Genomic DNA, 20671 nt, shown 5'->3' on the forward strand with positions numbered 1-20671 from the left:
GAAGGGGGGGGTGCCTGGCGAGCCATTGGGCAACATGGCAGCGCTACGGTGCGGAGACCTGGATATAAACGTCCTTTGGGCGGGATACGTCCTTTGGGAGGGATATCTACTACCCTTCGAGTCTCGGCCACCCCTCACCTCCAACCCGGTTCATCTGCAAACCTACATTCCTGGCTCGAACAAGGACGTGACGCTTCGGCAGGAAGTAGAAGCCATGCTGAGCACACGTGCTGTGGAGATCGTACAGGATCAGTCGCCGGGCTTCTACAGCCGACTCTTCCTAGTGGAGAAGTCCTTGGGGGGCTGGCGCCCGGTGATAGATCTCTCTCCCTTGAACCGATTCGTTCGCCAGACTCGGTTCACGATGGAAACAGCATGTTCAGTGCTCGATTCCATCAGGGAGGACGACTTCATGCTTTCGGTGGATCTGAAGGACGCGTATTTCCAGATACCCATCCATCAATCCTCCAGAAAGTACCTCCGCTTCATCCTCAACGGGACGGTGTACCAATTCAGGACACTTTTGTTTCAGTCTCAACCGCCCCACCGGTGTTCACGTGAGTGTTCACGCTGGTGTCGGCTTGGGCCCACTCGGTAGGGATATGTCTCTTGAGGTATCTCGACGATTGGTTAGACATGGCGTGCTCCCGCTCGCAGTTGCTGCAGGACAGTGATCGACGCCTCGAATTCTGCCGCGATCTGGGAATCGTAGTGAATTACGAGGATGAAGTACCTGGGCATGCTGATCGACACAAGCAGGGAGAGTCTTCCCGCAGATTCGCGGATCAGCAGGTTCAGGGAGGCAGCAACCATCTCAGAAGTGGCAGGTCGTGATCGGTCACCCGTGTCCCTCACGGAGGTGGTGAGGCAGGACCTAGCTTGATGACTGGACAACGGGAACTTGTAAGAGGAGTGCCTCTTCGCACCCCCCCCCCCCCCCCCCGGAGATGCTGCTCTTCTCAGACGCATCGACCGAGGGATGGGGCGCACACCTGGAGGAGTTGCTGACTGCAGGTGTGTGGGACCATAGCGACAAGCACCTTCACATCAACGTCCTGGAGCTCAAGGCAGCGTTCCTCGCTCTCCAAGAGTTCCGGGACCGTCTGGTGGGACACTTGGTGGTGTTGATGAGTGACAACACCACAGTAGTGGCATACGTCAACAAGCAGGGGGGCCTAGTGCCCCTCCTGCTGCCCACCAGTTGACGTTGCAGGTGCACGTGTGGGTCGTGGCACACTCGGTAGAACTGTCGGCCCACTACATTCCAGGCAAGAGGAATGTGGTAGCTGACAAGCTCAGCCGTCGGGATCAGGTGATAGGAACCGAATGGTCCCTTCATTTAGACGTGGCGGAAAGGCTCTTCAACCTGTGGGGGCGTCCAGTCGTGGATCTGTTCGCCACCCGGCACAACAGAAAACTCCAGGTTTTCTACTCGGTTGTGGGAAGCTGCAGAGGACACTCTTCAACATCCGTGGGACAACCTCTTCATCTATGCCTTTCCCCCGTTCTGTCTGATTCGGAAAGTGATCAGCAGGGCGCTGATCACCACAAACCTTCGGATGATCCTGGTGGCGCCCAAACGACCTCAGGCTGTTTGGTATCCGGACCTGCTGGCCCTGCTTGCTGAAGCGCCGAGAGAGATTCCCCCCTGGCACAACCTCCTGTGCCAGCCACACGTAGAACAGTACCACCGGTCCGTCGAGTCCCTGTGTCTTCACGGCTGGCTGTTATCCACCATCTCTTGCGAGCGAGAGGCTTTTCTCGCAGCGCAGCAAGAGATTGCTGGATACCTCAGACAGTCCTCTACAGCTGTCTACCAGGGGAAGTGGTCCGTCTTCTGTGGTTGGTGTCGTGGACGGTACTCTCTCCTCTCAGAGCCACTCTTCAACAGGTAGTGGATTTCCTCATCTTCCTTTGCTAAGAGAAGCTCCTCTCCGTCTCGGTGTGGACATCTCTTCTTTCGAGATCTCCCTCCTGATGAAGAGCTTCGAGAGGTCTTGCCCACCCAGGGAACTCAGGCCCCCGGGGTGGGATGTGACTCTCGTCCTTAGGAGTTTGACTCGCAGACCCTTCGAGCCACTCCGAGAGTCGTCAGACAGAGATCTGACCCTCAAGACCCTCTTCTCGCTGGCCCCGGCATCGGCGAAGAGAGTAGGGGAACTTCATGGTCTTTCCTTCGACGTCAAGCATCCCCTCCCTGAAGGATTTCACTGATAATGATGCGGATGAGATGCTACTTTGTCCTGTGAGGGCGCTACGGCGCTATCTGAAGTGTCGACGCGTCTTCGCTAGTACCGGGGTTACCAAGAAAGAAGTTTCCAAGAACACTCTTTCTTTCTGGCTGCGTGAGGTGATCACGAGGGCATACGAGACAGCTGGCAGTGACGACACCCGTACCCTTCGTCCGAGGCATTGGTCCAACCCTTGCGTTCCACAAGAACTTCTCCCTGGCGCAGGTTCTGAAGGCAGGGGTTTGGGCCAACCAGAACACCTTCACTTCATTCTACCTTCGGGATATCACCCATGGGTCCTCGGACACTTTTTCCTTGGGACCCGTGGTGGCTGCTCAACAAGTTGTGTAGTATACCCAGCACCCGAGCGGACAGAACAGCATTGCATCCTTGTGTGACTGCATGAATGGACGAGTGAAAGAGTGTGTGACTGGCTTCTCTTCCTCCTTCGTTCTTCTCCTCTTCCTGTGGGCAGAGGGCCGCGGTCGTCACTACGCTGAACAGGAGGCCAATGCAGGTAAGCTACCCAACCGAGCTCCATTCTATCCCTTTCAGTAGGGATAGGAGTTTATCCACCACTCCCCGACAAGGGGGGGGGGGGGGGGGGGGGGGGGGGGGGGAGGGAGTGGAAGCCAACAAGAGACAAACCCATAACTTTACTTTGGCTCTTGAAGTAGGAACTAGTTCTTGCCTTTTGCTATTTATAAGAGGTACACTTGCCTCCCTCTTATAAATCTGGTCCAGAAGTCTGACCACTGATCCTGCGGTGCACACCCCGATCAGCTGGGCAAAGGCTAGGATCCCTCCCTCTGCTCTTACGACCAGGGAGGGAATCCAAGTCTGTTCATAAGACTCAGATTCCACCCACCAAGAAGTGAGTCTTCCTATTGTTAAAGGACCGAGGGTTTGTATACGTATTGGAACAAATAACAATTTGTCGGAAATTGTATTTTTCCTAACTATACAAACCCGAGGTCCTTTACATATAGTCCCAACTCATGCCACCCCTCACTCTGCGTTTCCTGGGCCTAAAGCAGTGACTCCTCTCCTCGCAGTCGAGCTGACCGCCAACTGCCGGACAAGTAGTTAACTACCGAACCCCCTTGTTCAAAGCTTACGACCAGTTCAGCTGCTGCTAAGTACCTTCCTATTGTTAAAGGACCTCAAGTTTGAATAGTTAGGAAAAATACAATTTCCGACAAATTGTTATTTTCGTCGACGTTTAATACGTCTAATCGGCGTTTAAGGGTTAACAGACTACTGTAACAGGTACCTTATCTTGGGACAAAAGGGCAGGCTTCATGAGGCCACTAGTGTCATTCGCCAAAACGCCAACACGTAGGCAAATATGGTTCTTAGGAGAGCTGAGGAAATCAGATTCCCCAGTGCAATGCTAAGATGAGGGCGGGGAGTTATCCTTCCCCAGTTGTTGGTAGGAAGCAAGGAAAGGGGAAGGAGAGAGGGAGTTGCCGAGGATGACAATTCCATTCCTCTGCCATTTGGCATTGTGGCAGAAACAAGGAGCAGAACCCTTGATAGTGTTAGTCCTTCGGGATGGGCATAATATCCTGTTCAAGGAATGTCGTCCTCCCCTCTCTCAAGCACCAATGCTGTTCTGAGCATACCTTCTGCAAATTCAGGAGTCTCAAGCCCTCTTGGTAGGGGTGGAAAGTTGTACAGTGTTCCCCCCGTATTCGCGGGGGATGTGTACCAGACACCCCCGCGAATAGTTAAAACCACCACTAAAAATGATTATAACTGCCTATCTTGAAAGTTCAGATGCCAAATGTATACCTTTAATAACATCCTACTTCAAATATACCTAAAATTACTAACCTATTACTGCATTAATCTTTGAGGTTATATATTAATATCATTTTAAAGTCATCTTAAACATTTTACCATTAAAAATATATACCTACAGCAAATAAGAGAGAGAGAGAGAGAGAGAGAGAGAGATAGGAGAGAGAGAGAGAGAGAGAGAGCAATGAATGGCAAACATCATATATTTGACCCTCCTTCAAGAGTGAAAATGATAGTGTTATAATACAATAATAAAGGTTTCATACATACTTACCTGGCAGATATATACATAGCTAAGACTCCGTCGTCCCCGACAAGAAATTCAAATTTCGCGCCACTCGCTACGGTAGGTCAGGTGATCTACCTGCCTGCCCTGGGCGGCAGGACTAGGAACCATCCCCGTTTTCTATCATATTTTCTCTCTTCCACCTGTCTCCTGCGGGGAGGCTGGGTGGGCCATAATCGTATATATCTGCCAGGTAAGTATGTATGAAACTTTATTGTATTATAACAATATTTTCATTTTCATACAATGAACTTACCTGTCAGATATATATAGCTGATTGGCACCCTTTGGTGGAGGGTCAGAGACAGCTAATATGGAATAGACAGGTAAACAACATATGTTGTAGGTATAAAAGAAAAACCTTGGTTCCTACCTGATAGGTGGTAGACTTCGTGGCTGTAGCCCGGTAGTCTGCATCACCTCAAGACTTAGCAAGATATTAGATCTATGGCTAGAGTTTTGTGGGTCTGTCGATGGGTATAAGAACCGCTTACTCGGCAGAGCCTAAAAGGACTTTGTCAATGGGTACTGGACCACTTCTATGACAAACACACCTTGTGAAGGAGCATAACCAATCCCGACCACCTGATCCTAACCACCATGTTAGTATATAGAATTGCTCTGAGTTATCCCCGAACTCATAACAAACAAACCCATAACTCGAAGCGAAAAACTCATTTATACAAAATTTTCAAAAAAAAAAAAAAAAAAAAAAATTTTAAATACTCCCCTAAAAGATATCACAAGAGTTCCTTACTGAACAACAGTGACTGTCCGCCAGTGCAGCACTAAGCCCTCTTTGTCTGCAGGAATCTAGTACTATCTAGTAGAAGGTATGTGCAAATTCAAGGATTGGTGTTGCTCCGTACCCAGTATTGTATCCGCCGATACAAATGGTCCCATCCCGAGAAAAACATTTCTCGTAGGTCACGCGAACGTCTTTAAGATAGTGAGATGCAAAAACTGGAATTGCCACCAATATGTTCGTGTCAATGATTTTCTTTAATGACATATTCTTCTGAAAAGAGAGAGACGTCGCCACTGCTCTAACTTCATGGGCTTTTACTCTTAAAGCGGAAAAGAGTCGTCAGGACAGAACTTGTGAGCATCCGTAATGACGCTCCTAATGAAGAAAGCTAATGCGTTCTTAGACATGATTCTTGTGGGGTCCTTAATCGAAACACCAAAGACTTTGTCTAGAGCCTCCCATTTGCTTCTTTCTTTGTAAGAAGAACTTCAAGGCTCTTACCGGGCAAAGAGACCTCTCTGTTTCTCTCCTACCAGACTCGATAAGCCTTTGATCTCGAATCTCTTGGGCCAGGGATTCGATGGATTTTCATTCTTCGCTAGAAACAGAGTTCTAAACGAGCAAAAGGCCGAGTCTTTGTTAAAGCCGACTTCATCTTCTAGGGCATGAAGTTCGCCAACTCTTTTGGCTGTCGCCAAAGATAGGAGAAACAAGCATTTTCTTGTTATATCCCTGAACGAAGCTACGTGGGGAGGCTCAAAATCTGTCGACGAAAGGAATTGAGAACTACGTCCTGGTTTCCAGCTGGGTGGAGTTAGTTCCTTCGATTTTGTCGTTTCAAATGATCTAATCAAATCGTGCAGATCTTTATTGTCAGCAATGTCTAGGCCTCTGTTTCTAAATACTGCCGACAGCATGCTCCTGTATCCTTTGATTGTCGATACAGACAAATGAGAGACCTCTCTCAAGAACAACAGGAAATCGGCGATTTCGGTTATAGAGGTACTGGAGGAGGACAACTTCTTAGACTTGCACCACCTTCTGAATACCTCCCACTTCGACTGATAGACTCGTCTAGTGGAAGCTCTGCGGGCTCTAGCGATAGCGCTTGAAGCTTCGCGAGAAAACCCCCTCGCTCTGACAAGTCTTTCGATAGTCGAAAGGCAGTCAGAGCGAGAGCGGGGAGGTTTTTGATGAAACCTCTCGAAGTGTGGCTGTCTGAGAAGATCCATCCTTTTTGGAAGGGATCTTGGAAGTCTACTGTCCTCTCCAGCACCTCTGCAAACCAATCTTGTGCTGGCCAAAACGGGGGCTATCAGGGTCATCCTTGTCCAGTTTGGACGGCTACGAACTTTCTCAACACTTGTCCCAGGATTTTGAAAGGGGGGAGGGGAAAAAGCGTACGTCCACATGAGACCAGTCCAGCAGGAAGCGTCGACCACAAGAGCTCTTGGGTCTTCCACCACATGAACAAAAGACTTCCAGCCTTTTGGAAAGGGATATGTGGCGAGATCTACGTGAGGAGTGCCCCAAACGATCCCAAAGACTCTGACACACCTCTGAATGAAGAGTCCATTCTGTGTGAAGGACCTGGCTTCTCCTGCTCAGTCTGTCCGCCCTGATGTTCTCGTCCCCTGAACAAATCTTGTTAGGAGGGCGATGTTTCTTTGTGAGGCCAAATTAGCAGATCTCTTGCTATCTCGTAAAGCGCACAGAGTGTGTTCCTCCTGCTTCCGAATGTAGGACAGGGCTGTAGTGTTGTCCACATTCACTTGGACCACACTGTTCGTCACAAAGGGTTCGAAGAACTTTAGCGCTAAGTGAACTGCTTAGAAGTTCTTTGCAATTTATGTGCCAGGACAAACTGTGCTGTCTTCCAGGTGCCTGACCACTTCTCTCGGTCCTAGTGTTGCTCCCCAACCCTTCTCCGATGCGTCCGGAATACAACACTCGGTTTGGGTTCAGAACTTCCAGAGAAATTCCCTTGTTCTCTTTTAGAGGGGACAACCACCATTGCAGGTGTGGTTTCATTTCCCTTGGAAGGAGAAAACTGTCGGAGAGAAGTCCCGTCTTCAGTTCCACGATCTCTTAGGAAAAAACTGAAGAGGGCGAAGATGTAGTCTTCCCTTAGAGGAAAAGAAACTGTTCGAGCGAGGAAAGGGTGCCCTAAGGTAGGCTTAAACCATTCCCTCGCCGAAGTTCGTTCTTTCCCCCTAAGAAGAGAGAGACTTTTTCCAAGCCTCTCACGATTCTCTCTTGCGAAGGAAATACTCGAAAACCCCGAGAATCCATCTGAATCCCCAGATAGACCAAGTTCTGTCTGGGGAATCAGCTGTGACTTCTCGAGGTTCACGAGTAGTCCCAAACGCCTTTATCAGGTCTAGGGTCAAAGAAAGGTCCTCCAAACACTGTCTCTCTGTTCTGGCCCTGATGAGCCAATCGTCCAAATATAGAGAGATGTTGACGCCTTTGAGGTGAAGAAACCTCGCCACATTCTTCATCAGGCTTGTGAAGACCTGAGGCGCTGTGGATAGGCCGAAACACAAGGCCCTGAACTGAAAGATCCTTCCCCCCGTCATGAAACGGAGGTACTTCTTCGACGAAGGGTGAATCGGGACATGAAATAGGCGTCCTGGAGATCCAGCGACACCATCCAATCTCCTTGACGTAACGCCGCAAGGACTGAGGCCGAAGTCTCCATAGAGAACTTCTCCTTTCGAACGACTTGTTCAGAGCGCTGACATCTAGAACTGGTCTCCAGCCCCCGAGGCTTTCTCAACCAGGAAAAGCCGATTGTAAAAACCCCGGAGAGTTTTGCTCTAGAACCAGTTCTATAGCTCTTTTGTCCCACATTTGATTCACCATCAGACGAAGAGTATCCCTCAGTACAGGGTCCCTGTATCGGCTGACAGTTCCCGCGGAATGGTCGTTAGTGGAGGACTGTCTTGGAAGGGGATAAGATATCCCTTCCTTATTATGGACATGGAAGAGGCGTCTGAGTTTATGAGTGACCAGGGCGTCTGCAAATTCGAGAAGCCTGGCCCCCACTGGTGTTTGGAGGCTGTCTGTCTCACTTCCCTTTCTTAAAGGGACGGGAAGGAGCCTTACCTCTCCTCTCAAGACCTCTTCTCTTAGAGGTAGCTCTGGAGAGGAGGACCCTCCTCGAAAGGGCTGAACCGTAGAAGTCGGTCCTTCTTGTCAACAGAAACAAGAGTCTCTTCTTCCTTGCAGTTTGCAGGAGAAGATCCTGAGTCGCCTTCTCAGTCAGTGATCGAGAAATGTCCTTCACTAACTGAGAAGGAAACAGAAAGTCAGACATGGGAGCGAAAACCAGGGCTGCTCTCTGTGAGGGGAGAAACCCCGCCTTGGTTAGGAATGAACTAAAAATACTCCTCTTCTTAAGGAGTACTGCTCCGAAAAGAGAGGAGATTTCTCCCGATACGTCTTGTACCGCCTTGTCAATACAAGCAAGAATACTGAGAATGACTTCTGGGTCCAAGACCATCCGAGTCATGAGCTTTCTTAGACATCACCCCAGGGACAGTCTAGGAAATTAAAACACTTCCAAAATATGGAAGAGTCCCTTGAGGAGATGATCCGTCTCCGAAATAGCCCAAGACACGCGAGCTCCATCAAAGCGTGTCTCCTTGACGAGTCAAACCAAGGTTGAAAAGTCTGCTTCGGCTGCCGCTGGGAGAGAAAGGCCCATGTTCTCCCCAGTTCGGTACCAGAAACCTCTCTTGCCAGAAAGTATGGCTGGAGGCATACAGAAGGTAGTTCTGCCCAGATCCTTCTTAGACAACATCCATTTGTCTAGGACTGAAGTGCTCTCTTCATAGAGATCGTAGGTCTCATCTTCAAGACCGACGAAGACTTAGGCACAATCGCACTCGAAAACAGTGATCGAGGCGAAGGAGGAGCGGCAGGAGTTAAAGAATCTCCGTATTCTCGTAAAAGAAGGTCAGTCAGAACTTTATAGTTCGAGACTCCTTCTCTACCGTCACCCTCTTCTTCCGAATCTCCTTCTACACCTTGTGGAGAAATCGGCCTGAAAAAACGAGAGGATCTTCATCCCGTTCTCTCTCTACTGGTGACAAACTCCTACTAGGAGAGGGGCTCATAGAGTGAACCGACTCTCTCTCAACGTCTAAAAGAAGTCTCGCGTCTGCTTGACTTCTCCCGCCTGAAAAGCTCCTCGCGCTTGGCTGGCGCCTTGCGCTTGTCTGGCGCCTCGCGCTTGGTCTGGCGCTTCACGCTTGCTGGAGCGTGTAGCTTGGCTGGCATGTCGCGCCTGGCTGACGTCCTCGCGCTTGTCTGCCGCCTCACGCAACTCCTCGCGCCTGGATCGGCGCCTCGCGCCTGGCTGAATCTTCGCGCTTGGCTGGTCAGCCTCGCGCTTGGCTGAATTCCTCACGCCTAACTGGCGCCTTGCGCCTGGCTGGTGCCTCAGGCCTGAGCGTATCCTGATCTCGAGCAACTCGCTCGGAAAGATCCTGCCGTTTGTACGCCCTTCTTCTTAGCCTGGAAGACGTCCTATGTCTGGCGTACGCTTCACGTCTGGCTGGAGAAAGAAGACGAGACTTCTTAATAGGAAGTCTAGCTCCTTCTGCGAGGGGGATCCCTTGAAAAGAACTCCCACCAAAGAGGCAATCTGCTCTTGAACTGCCAGCAAAATCCTCTTGGAAGCCACCCCAGCGTCCTCTTCAATAGAAGAAGCAGGAGAACTCGAAGGAGTGCGATCATCAAATACATCTCTAGGATGGCGTCGAAACCAGCTTAGCTTCTTTGATAGAAGAAGGAGCTTCCTCCGAGAAGCGCTCCGGGCTCGAGTCGAACGCGCGCTCTTTCCAATGCCTTTTCAGTGGCCTAGAAAGATCCGAGTCCTTCCCTTTCACCCTCGTTTAGGTGAAGGAGAACCGGACAACGAGAAACAATCTCGTAGGACGCTTCTATTTGAGCGGTCCTGAGCAGACTGTAACGAAACAGAACCTGCTGAAGGGACGCCTGACCGTTGGGGATTCCCCACAACCTCCGTACGACTTTCGACTTTCCTACTCCTCTGGGTATGTGAGTTTGGAAGAGGTCTAGGCCTGGGAGCATCGCAGGGACGGTCAGACGCCCCCTCCACAACACTGGGAACACTCACTTCACTTAGTAATTCACAATCACTAGCCTCCTTACCTTGCATGGCCGCCATCTTTGTCTTCATTTTACGAAGAGTAGCCTTCAGATTGGCGATTTCAGAAGCCGAATCCGAATGCAAAGCCTGTGAGGATTCAGATACATAGGGAGAATCATATTCATTAATAAAAGGAGAGTTAGACTCAGAAAAAGGCTCAATAGGCCTTGTACTCACACTCTTTTGTGCAGCTCGTCTAATCCTATCCCTCTCTAACTTCTTCAAGTAAGAAGTTAGAGTCTTCCATTCATTAGCATCCAACTTTTCACACTCAATACAGGTGTTAGCCAAAGAACAGTCAAACCCCCTACATACGACATACAGTGTGAGGATCAACCGAAGCCTTCGGTATCCTCACCTTGCAGCCTACATTCACACACACTCTCACACTAACACTTGAATCAGACATTCTAATAGAAAATCAAAAGCAAGTCCAAATCCAGTCCACAGTAGCGAATGCCAAAACAACGATCCAGTACGTCACCAAGAAATCCAATAAGATGATCAATAAAGTCTTGAAAAGCAAATTCCAGTCAGGAGGTAGTAACAACAATGTTGATACCACCGGCGACAGAGAAAATATGATAGAAAACGGGGTATGGTTCTAGTTCCTGCCCCCGCCCAGGGCAGGCAGGTAGATCACCTGACCTACCGGTAGCGAGTGGCGCGAAATTTGAATTTCTGTCGGGGACGACGGCGTCTTAGCTATGTATATATCTGACAGGTAAGTTCATTGTATGAAATTATGAATTATTTCTGTGACAGAGAGAATAATAATGGAGAGAGAGAGAGAGAGAGAGAGAGAGGAGAGAGATGATGAGGCGAGAGAGAGAGAGAGACGAGTGAGAGAGAGAGAGACGGGGAGGAGGAGAGAGAGAGAGAGAACAACTCCTAGACTCCGCTTTCCTCCCCCCTCCACCAATTCGTATATCAAACTCATTTACTCCCCGCCCATGTTCCTCCAAGTGGATAAAACGACTGGGAATCGCTATTTTTAATTAATCTTATTAATATTTGAAAATTAGTTATCATTTATTTACACTACAAAACAAATAAACATACGTGAGAGAGAGAGAGAGAGAGAATGTTATTGTTACTGTTTAATCTCATTAAACGTAATATTATTTGTAAACTAGTACTGTATATTATTATTTTACCATAAAATGTAGTAATGTCCTTAAGGGATATCTACTTATACATACACTTCCAGCCCAAACAGAGGGCAAGAGTTACCACTAGCGCATGCTAGTATCTCGTGTGGGCGAGAGAGAGAGAGAGAGAGGAGGGTTGTCCTTATTTAAAAGAGTGAAATGGATAGATTATTGACTTCTTTAAAATACTATCACATGTGAATTTTGAGATTAGTTATATTATTATTATTATTATTATGCAAAAATATTAATAAACATACACATGTACCAAAGAAATTATCTCATATCAGCAAAAGAGAAAGAGAGAGAGAATTTCAATGATCCGTAGATGGCAACACTGGATTTGACAGTTGGAACCCAGCCAACCAAGCTGGCTACGTAACAAGACACGGGGTTAAATGCATTTTATTTTATTCTTACATAATTCTTTTTATTTATAAACTAAAATCTTGCTAATTCACTTTAGTATTTTCTTTAATGAATTTATATTATTGCTGTTTACATTAATATTGATATTTGAAAATTAGTAAATCATAATCCAAAAAACATACATCGCTTTAAGAGAGAGAGAGAGAGAGAGAGAGATCGTAGTATTTGTAAAATACTTTCACATATGATTTTTGTAATTACAGTTATTATTATTATTATTATTTGAAAATATTAATAAACATATTACGCATATATGTACCATAAAAATCTCTCATCTCAGTAAGAGAGAGAGAGAGAGAGAGAGATGAGAGAGAGAGAGAGAGAGAGAGAGAGAGAGAGAGAGAGAGAGAGAGAGGTGGAAATTTCATGAGCACATGATGGCAGCAACAAATCAGCTCCTTCCCCCTCCGGTCACTTAACTTGATACATATATCTGAGTTTTAGTACCTGGAGTTAGAGAAAGAATCTGATTGGGATTTCCTTCATTCTTCCATAATTTTTTTAATTTATAAGCTAAAATCTTACTAATTCACTATGGTATTTTCTTTAATGAATTGATATTATTGCTGTATAAATTAATATTAATATTTGAAAATAGTAACTCATTTATTTATCATACAAAAAAACATACACCTTTGTAGTAGAGAGAGAGAGAGAGAAAAAAAAGAGAGAGAGAGAGAGGAGGAATGAGGAGAGAGAGAGAGAGAGAGAGAGAGAGAGAGAGAGAATTATTATTTTTATTATGTGATATCATTTAAACTTATTAAACTTACTAATACAGCATTTGTATTAATCAAAATTAATATTTGAAAATTAGTAAATCATTTTTGTATCATAAAAATGTATTTAGTCATGAAAATAAACATCAAAATACAATAATTAGTGATTATTTTCGTTGGAAAATTCCGCGAATGGGCAAGTCCGTCCGCGAATAATTTCTAGATAGGTTCCAAAGAAAAATCCGCAAATGTGTGAGTCCGCGAATCCGGAGAACGCGAATACGGGGGGAACACTGTAGATACTAATCTATATGTAACATGTTTTTGTCATTCTAGAGAAAACCTCCCATTTGTATAAAAATATTAAAAATTGTATATTTTATTCTTGCCTTACATGACATGTATGTTGATAAGTGGCAACCAAACACATTAAAATCCAATGCTCACATGTATACGTTGTCCTTGTTGCATTGTTTACCTTACTTAATAAAGAACCTACATTTTAGATGAGCTTGTTTCACGTCTCATCCCAACCAAAGTGGTGCAGTAAGGTATTACAAGAAGCAAGTGACTTGTAGCAAACTGGAAGAAAAGCAACGGAGGACCCTACACCAGCTTCTGTCCCTGCAATCTGCAATGGACTTTATTTGTTGGTATGTACAGTTTATCATATGTGCAGTGTAAGGTTGTGCTAACAAGCTAACTAGTGTCAGTATTTTACACAATGAACTTGAAATACTGATACTTCCTTTTTGTTAAATTGTTTTTTTAAGACTTTGGTGGTAAATAGAACAGTACTCACAGTGTATTCTGAACGTTTTCAGGACGAATGTGACAGCACCCCAGCAGCCCAGTGTTTACAAGATCCTGTCTATCATTCACAGTCCCCACCTGCTCTTCATCCCCAGACAATGATACCCCAATCAGCTGATTTCCTTTTACTCGTGGATTGAGGATCATGCTGGCCTGGATCAGACAAGGAGGATAGAGGCGACAGAAAGAAGAGAGAGGAAGAATTTGAGAGTCCAACCAAAGAGAGAGTGGGAGGAAATTTGCAGGCAACAGGCAGCAGACTGCTACAGCACCTTTCTACAAATGATATCCCCCCATTAGAACTGCAAATGCTGGCCCCCTCATAGAGCAAGCAACCAAGAGAGCCCCAGTGCACCTCCTTCAACAACTGCAGCTCCTACCTTGCCACCAGAGGGTGCAGCGACCCCGTTAGTACCCCTCCACATAAAACAATTGCCCAAAACTCACCCCCCCTTCCCCCAGATGCGACTTTTCACATTTTTGGGGCATTCATGGTGGATCTGCCTTAGTTACCCAGACAGAAACAATCAATCCAGATGAGGATGTGTCTTGCCATGGACACACAAAGGATCCTAGAGCACACACGATACACACTCCCAGACACAGGATCTGGGATTACTGGATTAAGTGTCAACAAAGTCTTGGATGCCCTTCAAGAACACATCAAGAGTCTTCACAATGAGAATCAATGTCCAAGGGAGCTGCTCACCTGGGAGTCTTTTTCAGACTTTTACATTAGACTTGAGAACAATGCGGAGGAAGCAGATGTCTGTCCTGGTAAATCTTCAGTTTGTGAGCAAACCCAGATGAAGACGATTACCCTCATGGGAATCTGGGATGAAGAACCGACCAAGAAACTCAATGCCTAGTATATGTTTGCACCTATAAGGCCACCAGGAAGGCCACTTCTCAAATTACAGGAAGCAGAGGAAACATGGAAAGGGTGCCAGCTCACCCATATCATACTATCACATTAGGGTTACATGCCAGCATGTAACCACATGCCCTGAACATCTGCAGTAACCGCGCCCACAAGGGGGCATTCAAAGGCACAGAGGAGCTCTGCCAGACAGGTCCAGTGCCCTCACTACAACACAAGGATATTATGACAAGTGCTGCCAGATGAAGACGAGGGAAGCCAAACAAGGTGCCACTTACAGTGCTGAGCCTACACCACCCTCTCCAGGCAAGAACTCAAGCTCCCATCAGATGAGAAGCCCCTATTCTATCAAGACACCACAGCCAATTTCTGTTAACGTCTCATATGGTAACATCACATCCACAATTCAGATTCAGATGCTGCCAGACAGGTGCTGATGTCTGCTATAGACCCTCATTATCTTGACCTTCTGCACATTCCTACAAGAGCATGTTCAGAGCCTGTCAAAACCAGAGACTTCTTTCTACAAGAGATCAAGGACATGGCGATCTCCAAGGAAAGAACTGAAGAAAGCCACACTAAAGCCAATGGACCGCCAATACTTTCCACGAGAGTTCAAGGATGTGCTGATCTCACAGGAAGAACTGAAGAAAGCCACACTAAAGCTGATGGAAGGACCGCCAATCATCTTAAGAAAGATGCTGTACCTTTCACCATCAATGCACCTCGCTAGATAGTAAATGCCCTCCAGGAACTGTGTCAAGGCAGAGCTCGAGTTCATGGTAGATCAAGGTATTATTAAGCCTGCCAGTGACAAACCTTCAGGCTGGTGTTGCCGGTGTTGCCCACTTGTTCCTAAAGACAAAGGTGTTTGAATCACTGTTGACTTCAAGAACTAGTAAGGAAGATGGTACTAGTAAGGAAAGATGCTGGACCTTTCTCCATCAATACACTTCGCCAGATGTCATATGTCTTCCAGGAACAAGTCAAGCAGAGCTCGAGTTATTGGTAGATCAGGGCATTATTAAGCCCATGAGTGACAAACCTTCAGATTGGTGTTGCCGGTTGCCCGCTCATCGTAGTACCTAACGACAAAGGTGTTCGAATCACCGTTGACTTCAAGAACTTGAAAAGTAAAACACCCATCAAGCCCTCGCCTTTGCCTAGCATCCACAGCATTGATTCAATTGCTAAGTTTTTTTTACCACTGCAGGTATCCTGCACAGGGTGCTGGCAAATGCACCTTGCAGAGGTCCAATAGGATTTGTGGCCACAAGAGACGCCAACTGCTTCCAAGAAGAATTGCGTGAAGGTAGAGGATGACATCCTGCTGCTCAACGATGATTTCTCCTTCCATCTAAGCCAAATCCATGAGATGTTGACAAGGTGCTGCAAGTTTGGCATGACACTTAACAAGGACAAGTTTGTGGTTGCTGGCCTCCAGTGTTTCCCTCTACTGATTTTGAATCTCGAAAGACTGCATTTTAGTGGACCCCAACAAAGTAGCAGAAATAAAGGACTTTCCTACACCAACAACTTGATGGATCTTTGTTCATTCACATGGTTAGTGAACCAATGATCCGACTTTTTGCCTGAGATAGCTAATGCAGCTGAACCTCTCAGACCCTTTATGAGCCCCAAGTGTGCATTAGTATGGAGTATGGACTGTGGATCAGGACAGAGCATTTTGCCCACCAGCTCTTCCCTCCTCCTTCGATCCTGCCCTCCCAGTTATTCTACATACTTGGATATGCCCTTATACAGGACCACACCACAGTAATGGAAGACTCCAATAGTGTGGCTTGTTTCCTTGCAGACACCGAGATGGGCTACGCCACAATCGCATGGGAGATGTTAGCCATTGCTAGTGGCTCGTTTCCTCGCAGACACTAAGATGTGCTATGCCACAATCGCATGGGAGATGTTAGCCGTTACCAATGTCCGAATGCAAACTGTACCTGATAGGCCTCCAACCTTCTATGCTGATGACAGACCATCGCCTACTGGTGCCAATAATAAACCATTGCTCTGGATGCAGTTGAAGCCAATAACAAACTATTACTCTGGATGCAGTTGAGAATCCCATTTGCAATGTCTCAAGGAGAAAATCTCACCATCTGTTTTACCTGTTCACAGCCGTGCGGCATGCTGACAAGCAGCTTGGGATACCCAATGCCCTGTCAGCTAGCTCATACATCAGGACCATCGCCACTGCTCATGTAGCAGCCCAACTAAGTCAGTCTTTGAGAATGAAGAGCACATGTGAGATGTCTACCTTGACTTCTTGTGCAAGGCCTTAAACCTCCTCTTCCTCTTCTCCCTACATGTTGGAAGAAATTTCAGGCATGAGGAAGGCGATAAAAATTAATGATAAGTACGTACACAGAGCGTTTCTTCCCTTTCCTGAGTCTTGTCAGTTTTCAACAACAAAGTACCAAGGTGACAGACAGATCCCTCCTTTGTGGTAGTCAGGAAGCTAGGGTAGCTGAAGACATAGGAGATGGCACAACAGGAGAGGAAGGTGCTGTGGAGACAGCTCCTCCTATGCCAGGTTGTCCAGAAATACTGCAAAAGACAGACTAGCAAGGCAACATTTTCCTAGTACCTGGAATGTCCAATTCAGACAAACTGGAGGGTGAAACAGCTGTTGATGGCACACCACAAATAGCTGTCTTCCTTCAAAGAGAGGGCATGGCCAGACTTCTCTGTTCAAGTGCATACTCTCTGAAGAGGGGTAGCAGGCAGAAGGAAAGAAAAAACAATCTGAAGAAGCCAGCAATAACAGGCGGAGGGACTGGAATGGAAGAATAAAAAAAAAAAAAAAAAAAAACTGTAGAAGCCAGCAATAACAGGCAGGTGGATAGGAATGGGAAGAAAAAAACCAAAAAAACCTGAAGCCAGCAACAACAGGCCAAAGAATGGGAATGAAAAGAAAGAAAGAAAAGAAAGAGAAAAAAAAAAAACCTGAAGCTGGCATACTTCTACCATTACAGGGAATACCAGACTGCACACTCCTTGCATAGGTAAGAAAAAGTACATGCCTTCCCCCTACAAAGGATACAATACCTGTGGGAGGCTTATCACTGCAGGACATATGAAATTCTATGAAATTCCCTCAAGGATGCCCATGACCCAAGAAATGGCTTTGGTCACGTTTTAATCTACTGCTAAACAACAACTAAGAATAAGGCAAGTAAAACAATCAGCACAGAGCATCAATAAAGAAACAATCTACTCATTCCATATTTAACAACCTTCTTTTAAGCAGAAGGTCAAAGAAAAAGTAACTACCTTCTTTTAAGCAGAAGGTCAAGGGAAAAGTGAGTGGTAATGTAAGGCGAGTGAGGGGTATTATTACACTCACCCCATAACCCATATCTCCTCCTCCCCCTCCTCATATTCAACAACTGCTCAAGCTAAAGGATACTCATGTATAAATGGTGATGCTTTGTATTTCAGTAGGAACAAATTTGATTCATATTAACGCTAGAATATTGTAATAACAAGATATTTCATTATTTAATAAATCTTCCAACATACCACAAGGTGTACTCCAGAGGGATGATTAATGGCAAATATCTGATGCTTTCTCTGCCATACACGAAAAGTTTCCCGCAGTTGGGGGTCTCTTAAACGATAGAGATGGTCTCGGAGAAAGTCACTGAAAGAAATTGTGCGAATAGATGAAAATTTCCACATCAATTTACAAAAGTTATTCAACATGTATGCTACATAATTATTTGTTTGTCAGTTTTCTCCAGAGATTTTACAATATGAAATACAGTATTATATAAAGTATCTGATGTTAATTCTGTATACTCAAAGAGTGCCCAAGATCTCCATAGTATAGTACCACAAATGACCCTTATAAAACAGGCTTAATTTTTGGTAGCTATTAAGTTAGTTTTGATTATAAATTTTTAACTAAGGCTCACAGCAAATGATTTGGAAACATTGTCTACCAGAAGCTACATTGAAAATATATTTAATTATAATTGAAACCCTAATTTGTGCAGACAGATTCAATTTGGTGCAAGTAAAATCTTCTACGGCCATTTCCAGTTTTTCTGGTAAATGATTTTATTATTCTTTGTTCTTAAGAATATTTAAAAACAAATGTTTGTGACCGATCTAAATAAAATTTAAAACCCTATTTCATGTTTAAATTACAAATCCCTTGCAAAGATTACTTGTTTCCAATGCAAATCCTAGAAAGATTAAATAAACTAACTTAAATAATGAGAAGTTTAAAATCTCTGATATGATGTAAGTATTTACTAAAAGCCTCTGAACTACTGAAACCATGACTGATGAGCAAACTTAGTACTTTTTAAGTAGGGTAATACAAACCTTCCTAAATTTGAGGTTAAATTTCCAACTGTATTACTAATGCCTTCAGTCATGTCTGAAATCAAGACTTTTTAAGAATACTGCAGCCATAACACTTGAAAATACCTTGATACAAACTGTTCCAAAATAACACTCCTAAGAATATGTACTGCATACATAGCACTCAGAAATACCTTGATACAAACTGAGTTCCAAGTCCAGACTGGAGAGCAGCGTAAATGAAAAATCCATCATCCTTTGAACTGAAAAGAAACCAGAATTCATAGTATTGGAATGGCAACAATCTAGACTGAACAAAGCAGGCAAAAGATATCATTAAAGCAGGACAAGTAAATGAAAGGTTGATAGAAGAAATTGATCTTTGATCTAAAAGAAGGTACATAAAGGTAATGCACAAGTTCTCGGTATATACATAAAAAACAAGGACAACAAAAGTATTTTTCCAACCCCAGACTTAATATCAATCTGTTCTGTCAACAAGAAAAAAAAAGATTTTTCCCTTTAAAAAATACTGTTGCTCTACAGAAGCTCAAGGCCAACAAACTATAAATTCATGAGTTGTACAGTAACCATACTGGAGCATCTGCTGCATTGATTTACTTGCTGTACTCACATGTTATCAAGGGTGAACACTTTTGCCCGTTTCTTTAAAGCTTCAAGGTCATGAGGTGACCATGACTCCATGTGCTTTCGTCCGATTACCATGATGGAGCCCTTCCGGTCAGAGAGCTTCAACTTTGTGACTGCCTCTCGTAACTAAAATAAAGACGCAGCAGTTGCTACAATACTAAAAACTTGCTTGTTCTATTCAAAGCTCCTCATATTTAATAAAAATGAGTATGGATTGGATTTATTCTATGACAATTTACTGCAAAAGAATCAGTGTTAGATTTATTCCACAACATTTCAAGCAAAGAAAGAAAATGTAAATCATATAAAAATACTATCATAACTTACCCTTTTCATACGAGCTTTGTGAGTTTTCTTGCCAACAGAATATGCAATATTCAACCCATCCATTACAATACTAAATGGCCCTTCCTTTTCCACAAAGTTCTGATATCTTGACCATTCTTCTGGATCAGTGGTTTTAAAGATATCTGATCCAACCAAGACACGTGATACAAACTCCTCCTAGAAAGAAACATAAAGAACAGCAAAATTTAAAAAAAACAATATAGTACTCTAAGGTTGACTGATATGCATACCAATGAAATCCTAATCTATTTTCCTAAAGGCTGGCACCACATTGCACAGTCTCTACTGAATTGCCATATGCCTTTTGTACTATTTGTCTCTTGGTCTTTCCCAGTCCACCTTTTCCACTTCTTTGCCTTAGTCCCATTCAAACTTCCAACCCACTTTAACCCTTAAACGCCGAAGCGGTATTTTAAAATCGTCTCCCATATACCGGCGGCGTTCGCGAGTGAGCGCCGAAGCGGAAAAAAATTTTTTTCTAAAAAAATCACAGCAAGCTTAGTTTTCAAGATTAAGAGTTAATTTTTGGCTCTTTTTTTTGTCATTGCCTGAAGTTTAGTATGCAACCATCAGAAATGAAAAAAATATTATCATCATATATAAATATTGGGATATGCGACAGCATGAAAAAAAATGTTCATATATAATTGTATACAAATCGCGCTGTAAGCAAAACGATTAAAGCTAACGAGTTAATTTTTTTTCGTTGTATGTTACACTAAATTACGATCATTTTGGTATATAACACATTGTAAAACGATCAAGGCAACACAAGAGAAAATATTATCACAAAATGATGCATGAATTTGTAATGCGCCGACGTAAAAAAAAGCGGTTTTCAAAAATTCACCATAAATCGAAATATTGTGCTAGAGACTTCCCGTTTGTTGCAAAATGAAGGTAATTGATTGAATATTACTAGTCTGTAAGTGTTGTAGCTTACAATTGCAGTTTTCGACCATTTCGGTCGAGTTAAACTTGACCAAAGGACAAATTTTTTCTATTTATCGTTATTTATATGGAAAAACTTCAAAACTGATAAAAGCTACAACCATGGGTTGTTTTTAGATGTATTCTACATGAAATTGCGCAAATTTTCATATA

General features: G+C 44.6%; 1 protein-coding gene and 1 long non-coding RNA gene across 4 annotated transcripts in view; one reads left to right on the forward strand and one right to left on the reverse strand.

The window, feature by feature from the left end:
* LOC135201000 (uncharacterized) overlaps positions 1–17114 on the forward strand; it is a 123367-nt gene extending 106253 nt beyond the window's left edge. The window contains exons 3-4 of the long non-coding RNA XR_010311434.1: positions 13053–13199; positions 13371–17114. This is a non-coding gene — a long non-coding RNA (uncharacterized LOC135201000). The remainder of the gene's footprint in view (positions 1–13052; positions 13200–13370) is intronic.
* Positions 1–20671, reverse strand: part of LOC135200988 (mitochondrial ribonuclease P catalytic subunit-like) — a 144558-nt gene that overhangs the window by 105278 nt on the left and 18609 nt on the right. For all 3 annotated transcript variants that reach the window (XM_064229793.1, XM_064229801.1, XM_064229788.1), the window contains exons 6-9: positions 19547–19723; positions 19203–19345; positions 18763–18831; positions 17780–17900 (exon numbers count right to left, since the gene is read on the reverse strand). In XM_064229793.1, coding sequence (XP_064085863.1) covers positions 17780–17900; positions 18763–18831; positions 19203–19345; positions 19547–19723 — 510 coding nt within the window. The remainder of the gene's footprint in view (positions 1–17779; positions 17901–18762; positions 18832–19202; positions 19346–19546; positions 19724–20671) is intronic.

Source organism: Macrobrachium nipponense, chromosome 23 (genome assembly GCF_015104395.2).
Source record: "Macrobrachium nipponense isolate FS-2020 chromosome 23, ASM1510439v2, whole genome shotgun sequence".
NCBI classification, from domain to species: Eukaryota; Metazoa; Arthropoda; class Malacostraca; order Decapoda; family Palaemonidae; genus Macrobrachium; species Macrobrachium nipponense.